Consider the following 8,784-nt stretch of genomic DNA (forward strand, 5'->3'; position numbering starts at 1 on the left):
AAGGTATAAAGAAAACCTACTCTTTCTGCCTACATCTTACCACTCAGAAACAGTATTTCTGGGTATATCCTTTCAGACTTTCTCTAGACACACAAGCATACCTAGATATAGAAAGCAGAACCTCTGTAAGCTGACCGCCCAACGGACTGCAACAACTGGTCAACACAAAGAGTGGGTCGACACACAGAACTTTTTTCTTTAATTAAATCATAAACACATAGATCGTGTATACATTAATGCATTTATGGGGTACAATGTGCTATTTTACATAGAATTAGGAACTCTTACATCACACTGGTTAATATATACCTCATCTTGTCTACTTAATTACTGTGTTAAGACATTTATACTCTATACTTAATAGACCCGACATGTACCCCTGTATTATGCACCATAGGTGTGATCCCACCACTCACCCTCCCTTAATCTGACCTCCCCCCCACCTCCTTCATCTTAGGCCATAGTTGTGATCTATTCTTCATATGAAAGTGTGATTATAAATTGATTTCATAATACCACTGAGTACACTGGATATTTTTTCTTCCATTCTTGAGATACTTTACTAAGTAGGATATGTTCCAGCTCCATCCATGTAAACATAAAAGAGATAAAGTCTCCATCTTTTTTAAGGCTGCATGATATTCCACGATACACATATACCACAATTTATTAAACCATTCACGGGTCGATGGGCACTTGGGCTTTTTCTATGACTTGGCTATTATGAATTGAGCTTCAGTGAACAATCTGGTGCAAATATCTTTGTTATAAATTGATTTTTGGTCTTTTGGATATACACCTAGTAGAGGAATTGCAGGATCAAACGGCAGGTCTACTTTTAGATCCCTGAGTATTCTCCATACTTCTTTTCAAAAGGGACGTATTAGTTTGCACTCAGCAGTGCACAAGTGTTCCCTTTTCTCCACATCCATGCCAACATCTGTAGTTTTGGGATTTTGTTATGTGAGCCACTCTTACGGGAGTTAGATGATATCCCAATGTGGTTTTGATTTGCATTTCTCCGATGATTAAAGATGATGAGCATTTTTTGTGTGTCTATAGGTCATGTGCCTATCATCTTCAGAGAAGCTTCTGTTCAAGTCCCTTGCCCATAATGAAATGGGATTACTTGTTCTTTTCTTATTAATAAGTTTGAGTTCTCTGTGGATTCTGGCTATGTCAGAGGCATAACCTACAAATATCCTCTCCCATTCTGAGGGCTGTCTGCTTGCTTTACTTGCTGTGTTCTTGGCTGTGCAGAAGCTGTTTAGTTTGATCAGATCAGAATTCTACTAAACATTTAAAGAGGAACTAGTACCTACCTATATTATATAACATTTCCCAAAACATCGAAAAAGAAGGAATACTTCCCAACACATTCTATGAAGCAAATATCACCCTGATCCCCAAACCAGGAAAAGACCCAACAAGAAAAGAAAACTATGGACCATTATCTTTAATGAACATAGATGCAAAAATATTCAATAAGAATCTAGCAACACATCAAACGAATTATACACCATGACCAAGTGGGTTTTATCCCAGAGTCTCAAGGTTGGTTCAATATACATAAATCTATACATATACTACATCACATAAACTAAAAAACAAAGACCATATGATTCTCTCAATAGATGCAGAAAAGGATATCCAGCATCCTTTCATGATCAGAACACTTAAGAAAATAGGTATAGAAGGGACTTTTCTTAAACTGATAGAGGCCATCTACAGCAAACCCACAGCCAATATCATACTGAATGGAGTAAAACTGAAAACATTTCCACTCAGATCAGGAACCAGGCAAGGATGCCCATTGTCTCCACTGCTTTTTAACATAGTAACGGAAGTCTTAGGCATCACAATCAGGCAAGAGAAGGTGATCGAGGGTATACAAGTAGGGTCAAAGGAGAGCAAACTTTCACTCTTCTCAGATGATATGATTTTAGACCTGGAAAACCCAAGGGACTCAACCACAAAACTTTTAGAAGTGATCAAGGAATACAGTAGCGTCTCAGGATACAAAATCAATATGCACAAATCAGTAGCTTTTATATATACCAATAATAGTCAAGCCAAAGAAATAGTCAAGGACTCTATTCCCTTACATTTGTGCCAAAGAAAATGAAATATCTGGGAGTTTACCTAACAAAGGACGTGAAAGAGCTCTATAAAGAGAACTATGAAACTCTGCGGAAAGAAATAGCTGAAGATGTCAACAAATGGAGAAACACAAGGAACTTTCATAAAGTATGTGTGGTGCGTGTCTGGTTAAGAGAAGGAGGTGGGCAGTGTAGGGAGGGGCAGCTATGAAGGTTCACAGTGTCTGAGTATTCTGTGTGCATCTTCTACCACAGAGGCAGATCTTTACAAATGCCAACAGCTGAAGAGCGTCACACTGAAGGACTCCAGGATGGGCTTTCTCTGGCTCAGCATCATAGCATTTGGGGACAGACTGCTCTCTGCTGTGGGGTCTATCCTGTGCCCTGCAGCATCCCTGCTCTTTACTCATAAAATAACAGCAGCAAACACCATTCATGTCCAAAGTTTTGACAACCAGAAACATCTCCAAACATTGCCAAATGTTCCTCTGGGGGGCCAAATAGTCTGGATTGGGAATCCATGGTCTAGGGATCAAAAATACAAAAGAATAAAAAAAAAGAACCCCAAATGTACTGCACTTATGTATTTTGCACCTAATCTGCAACTTCCAGACCTGAAGCCTAAGGTTCTCAAGAGGCTGACCAACAGCACAGCAGGCCCCTGCAGGCGGGGTGCAGTGCAGAGCCCACCTGCAGAGGGCGCCACTCACAGACAGACCCAGGGAAGGGTGTCCCTGCAGGTGCACAGCAGTGCTGGCTATCCGTGTGGTCGGTCCCCGGGGCTCAGTGTTGGTGCTTCAGGGGAGGCCAGGGCACTGCAATAATCCCACCCCACCCTGACCTGTACCCTACTTCTTCTGTGTACCAATCAAAACACTCTGCTCTTACTCCCTTCATATTTGAAGGAATAAGTTTTGACTGGAAAAATAAATCTGATACTTTCTCCCCAGAAAAGGATGGCTGAAATCATGACAGAGATGGCAAATACACAGGGACAGACGGCAGACTGACACCGAGATGGGAGAGAGCAGAGAGGGAGGAAGGGAGGAGCTAACATCAGCAGGCCCTGGGCGATGGGCAGAGCCCAGCTTAGGAAATCTGGGCTCAGGCAGCAGAAAGGCGTCAGTTCTGTAGCACGGTGCCCACGGTAACACTGCAGCATGATGCACTACTTACCTGTCTGTGGTGATGATGGCACGTACCTACTGACGGCCAGCTGTATGAAAGTCTAGCACACACGATTACACACAGGACACAATGCACTCATGTTACTGGTTTGTATATTTGCTATACTATACTTTTCACTGTTGTTTTAGAGAATACTCTTCTACCTATTACACAAGTCAACAGGGTCAGGTACAGTGGCTCATGCCTATAATCCTGGCAATCTAGAACGCCAAGGTGGGAGGATCCCTTGAGCTCAGGAGTTTGAGACCACCCTGAGCCTATCTCCACTAAAAACAGAAAAAATGAGTTGGGTGTGGTGTCTCCTTAGGAGACATAGGTGGGACAATCAACCCCTTGAACCCAGGAGTTTGAGGATGCTGTGAGCTATGATGATGCCACTATACTTCTAGCTGGGGCAACAGAGCAAGACTCTGTTTCAAAAAAAAAAAAAGTTAACTATCAAACAATCTCTCAGGCAGGTCCTTCTGGAGGTGCTGCAGAAGGCACTGTCGTCATAGGAGACAGCAGCTGAGGGTGTGTTACTGCCCCTGGGGGCCTTCCAGTAGGACAAGATGTGGAGCTACAAGCCAGCAATCCTGACAATCCTGGCCCCGTGTAGGCCTAGGACACTGTGTGGATTTGTGTCCTAGTTTTAAACGAACTTCAAGAAGTAAAAAAATACATATTTTAAATAGAAAACTTAGATATAAAGAAAATATTTTTTGTACAGTTGTACAATGTGTTTGTTCTAAGCAGTGTTATCATAAGAGTTAAAAAGATCAGAAAGTGAAAAAGTTTATGAAGTGAAATAATTAGAGTCAAGCTAAAATTGATTATCAAAAAAAACCCCCAAACCTTAATAAGCTCAGTGTAGCCTGCAGCAGTGCACAGTGGTGTCCAAGGCCTTCACACTCACTCCCCATCCCTTACTGACTCACCTGGAGTAACTTCTACTCCAGCAAGACCCTTCATGGGGGCTTGGCGCCTGTGGCTCAAGTGGCTAAGGCGCCAGTCACATACACCTGAGCTGGTGAGTTCGAATCCAGCCCGGGCCCACCAAACAACAATGACGGCTGCAACCAAAAAATAGCCGGGCGTTGTGGCGGGCACCTGTGGTCCCAGCTACTAGGGAGGCGGAGGCAGGAGACTCGCTTGAGCAGGAGTTGGAGGTTGCTGTGAGCTGTGATGCCACAGTACTCTACCCAGGGTGACAGCTTGAGGCTCTGTCTCAAAAAAAAAAAAAGACCCTTCATGGGAAGTGTCTACACAGGTGTACCATTTTTTAATCCTTCATACCATACTTTTACTCTACCTTCTCTGTGTTTAGATACGCAAATACTTACCATTGTGTTATGACTATCCACAGCATTCAGTACGGTAACACGCTGTACAGGTCCGGAGTCTAGCAGGCTATCCCCCCCCGCCCCCCGCCACGTGTGTGTAAGCACACTCTGATGTCTGCACAAGGAAGAATTCACCTAACAACACGTTACTGAGAACAGATCTGCTGTTAAGTGACTGTCCTCAGAAGTGCGGTGGGAGGGGATGAATAGTGTGACAAGAAAGATACATCACTTAATAGCTCAAAACACTGCAAGAAACATACATACAAAGATTTGACCTGATTAAAATATGCCTTAGAACAGAGGAAAATTAGGCATCACACTAAGTTGTCCTTAATTTTCACTGTTCATCTCAGACTGGACCAGCTCCAAGATGGGTATAGGTAGGAACTACTTTTCAGATGGCCAGGGCCCTCTACCCCTTGCAGCCCGGGAAGGTGGGCCCAACTCTAGTCTCTGAAGACAAACCAGGCAGGGAAACAGAAGAAAAGCTCTTGCTGCTGCAGCTTGCCTTGCAAAGCCTAACGCACCACACAGCTGGGAACATGTCCAAGATCAGTTTGCAACCGTGAAATATGCTTCCCCTTAAAACAGAACCGACTGCTCTCTCCCCTGAACCTCAGGACCCTAACTGATCAGACTGAGGCAGCCCCGGTAAAGACCTGCAGGGAAAGGCTGCAGAGCCTAGAGATACAGGCTTATGTCAAAAGGGCCTGACGGTAAAAATAAATGGCATGTGTGTGTGTGCACGCGTGTGATCTATCCCTTTAAAACATTTTCTATCCCCCCTCCCTTTAATCTCTACAGAATTCAGATGACCAACTCGAGAACAGGAAAGGGAAGCAAAGTGAGGTGACTGGCCAACTCTAACACGACAGAATGATACTGAGATTCTGAAAGAAAGTTAAGGCCTTTCACTTGGGGGCAAAAAAACATCACTATGATGCTCAAAGAATTATGAGGACAGACCAAAGGACAAAGACGCCTGCCTGAAGGTTACCACTGGTCAAATCTGCCAAGCCAACATGCCTGCAGCCCACGGCCAGCCTGACCCCACCCAGGCCTCACTCCTTGGAGCTAGGATGAGAAGCGCAGGCTCTTCCTCCCTGCGGTCCTTCAGTCCATACACACTACCCACCACTGAGCCCGCCACAGAGGCTGTCATCTATTTCAGCAGTTTTGCAGCAGGATTTAAAGACCAACCTCTCTGAACAGAGTCCTTTTATGGACAAATATAGAACTCTTTTAAGAGCTAAACCAGCTGGGTGACTACTTCCTTGACTTACCATATTCTTCTGGGACCTGCAGCCCAAAAAGTCCCAAGCTCTTCAATTTCTGCAAAGTTTCGTCTGGGATTTTTCCCTCCTGGTCAATTTTTCGAGAGTCCACTGCCAATAGGAAATATCTTAATTAAACAAATATAAACTACTTTTATACAAATAAATTAAACAGAATAGTTTTTATGTAATATACGATCTCACAGTCAAAAACTTGGAAAAAATCTTTTTTTTTTTTTTTTTGGACAAGGTCTCTCTCTGTCACCTGGGCTAGAATGCAGTGGTGATCATAGATCATGCCAACCTCAAACTCCTGAGTTCAAGCGATCCTTTTGCCTCAGTCTCCTGAATAGCTGGGACTACAGGTCCCCACCATGACACCTGGATAATTTTTCTGTTTTTAGTAAATATGGGGTCTCATTCTTGCTAGGCTAGTCCTGAACTCCTGGTCTCAAGCAATCCTTCCACCTCAATCTCCCAAAGTGCTGGGATTACAGGAATGAGCCACCTTCCCCAGCCAAAACTCCTACTTCTAAGGTAGGTGGCATTCTGCCTCTTGGTCTGGGTACTAATCACATAGGTGCTTCTGCTGTGCAGAACAGCAACAAATTATAAACTGACGAAATGTAAGTTTTCCAATAGGCATACTAAACTTTAGTTTTCTTTTTTTTGCCAGTAACTTCTAGGAAATAAGAAAATTAATATGCAACTCTCAGAACTGTACCAAAGGCCAGAGGTAGTGGCTCTCACCTGTAATCCCAGCACTCTGGGAGGCCACGGCAGGAGGATCACTTGAGCTCAGGAGTTCAAGACCACCCCGAGCAATAGCAAGACACCGTCTCTACTAGAAATAGAAAAACTAGCCAGGCATTGTGGCAGGTGCCTGTAGTCCCAGCTACTGGGGAGACTGAGGCAAGAGGATTTGCTTAACTCCAAGAGATTGAGGTTGCTGTGAGCTCTAAGGCCTTGGCACTGTACCCAGGGTGACAAAAGTGAGACTCTTGTCTTTAAAAAAAGAAAAAGAAAGAAAGAGGGCAGTGCCTGTGGCTCAAAGGTGTAGGGCACTGGCCCCAGATAACAGAGGTGACAGGTTCAAGCCTGGCCCCAGCCAAAAACTGCAAAAAAAAAGAAAAGAAAAAGAACTGTACTAAATGTTTGGCTAGAGTGGTTCTCAACCTGTGGGTTGCGACCCGAATGACCCTTTCACAGGGGTCACCTAATACATCAGATATTTACATTACAATTCCTAACAGTAGCAAAAATTATAGTTATGAAGTAGCAACAAAAATAATTTTATGGTTGGGGGTCACTACAATATGAGGAACAGTATTAAAAGGTTGCGTCATTAGCAAGATTGAGAACTACTGGACTAGATAGATATTTCTATGCAGTCTATGGGCTAAGATCTACCTTGCTGTCAGAGGCCACAATGCTTCACCAGAGTCCACAAGTTAAGACAATTTAACCTGTTCAGCACCAAGTCATTCTTTCAGCCAACACTCAAATTCACGGGAACAAAACTGAGTATTCAATATCACTAGGTCTGTAACTGCACACCACTGCACACAGTAAGTTAATTAAAGTGTACTTCTGAATTGTTAATTCACCAGTATAATAAATTGTGAAAATACCATAACCTACATTTAGGAATTTCTTTTTTTTTTCTTTTTCCTTTTTTGAGACAGAGTCTCACTATGTTACCCTGGGTAGAGTGCTGTAGCTTCACAGCTCACAGCAACCTCAAATTCTTGGGCTCAAGCAATTCTCTTGTCTCAGCCTCCGGAGTAGCTGGGACTACAGGTGCCCACCACCAACACCCGGCTATTTTTTGGTTGCAGTTGTCATTGTTGTTTAGTAAGCCAGCCACCAACTTCGGCGTATGTGGCCAGCACCCTACTCACTGAGCGGCAGGCGCAGAGCCTACACTTAGGAATTTCTGTATAGCTGAGTCACTAAAGAGAACTCTGGATTCCCCAAAATGCAATCCAAATCCCTCACTTCTTATGCTTTCATAACTTTACTGACATATATTTTTGGCACAGAATAACCTGCATATATTTATATTATATAATTTGTTGAGTTCTGGCATGTGCTCACCCACAAAGACATCGGCACAGTCAAAAAGAAAATACTTTCTTTACCACCACAAGTCTCTGTGCCCCTTTGGGATCCTTTGTCCCATCCACTTCCATCTTCAGGCAACCACCAATCTGTTTTTCATCTGTAGATTAGTTTGCATTTTCAAGTTTCAATAAGTGAATTCAAAAAGCAGATTTCTTTTCCCTGGCTTCCTTCATTCAGATTTTGAGATTCATCCATGCCGTTGCACATATAAATACTTTATTACTTTTCTTTCTTTTGGGGAGAGAGATTCACTTTGTTGCCCTTGGTAGAGTATCAGGGTGTCAGAGCTCACAGCAACCTCCATCCAGCTCTTGGGCTAGGGCAATTCTCTTGCCTCTGCCTCCCAAGTTGCTAGGTCTACAGGGACCCACCACAACGCCCGGCTATTTTTGTTGCAGTTGCCACTGCTGTTTTAGCTGGCCGGGGCCAGGTTTGAACCCAGCACCCTCAGTATATGGGGCCGGCACCCTACCCACTGAGCCACAGGTGCCACCCTCATTACTTTTTTTGTTCAATATTCTATTGTATAGATATGCAACTGTTCATCCTTATTTAATTAACAGTATAAATACACATAACCAAGAAGCTCAAGGAATTTCAAACAAAAGAGATGTACAAAAACTAACATCAACACATACTATGATCAGTTCCTCTAACACCACTTAAAAATAGGCAAAGATGGCTCGGCGCCTGTGGCTCAAGCAGCTAAGGTGCCAGCCACATACACCTGAGCTGGCGGGTTTGAATCCAGCCTGGGCCCGCCAAACAACAAGG

The 8,784-nt window shown here is 43.6% G+C and overlaps 1 protein-coding gene across 1 annotated transcript in view; it reads right to left on the bottom strand.

Moving 5' to 3' along the window:
- Positions 1 to 8,784, bottom strand: part of ACAD9 (acyl-CoA dehydrogenase family member 9) — a 41,671-nt gene that overhangs the window by 22,873 nt on the left and 10,014 nt on the right. The window contains exon 3 of the mRNA XM_003796262.3: positions 5,896 to 5,997. Coding sequence (XP_003796310.3) covers positions 5,896 to 5,997 — 102 coding nt within the window. The remainder of the gene's footprint in view (positions 1 to 5,895; positions 5,998 to 8,784) is intronic.

The sequence above is a fragment of the Otolemur garnettii genome, unplaced genomic scaffold (genome assembly GCF_000181295.1).
Source record: "Otolemur garnettii isolate 467f Iridium unplaced genomic scaffold, OtoGar3 scaffold00101, whole genome shotgun sequence".
NCBI lineage: Eukaryota > Metazoa > Chordata > Mammalia > Primates > Galagidae > Otolemur > Otolemur garnettii.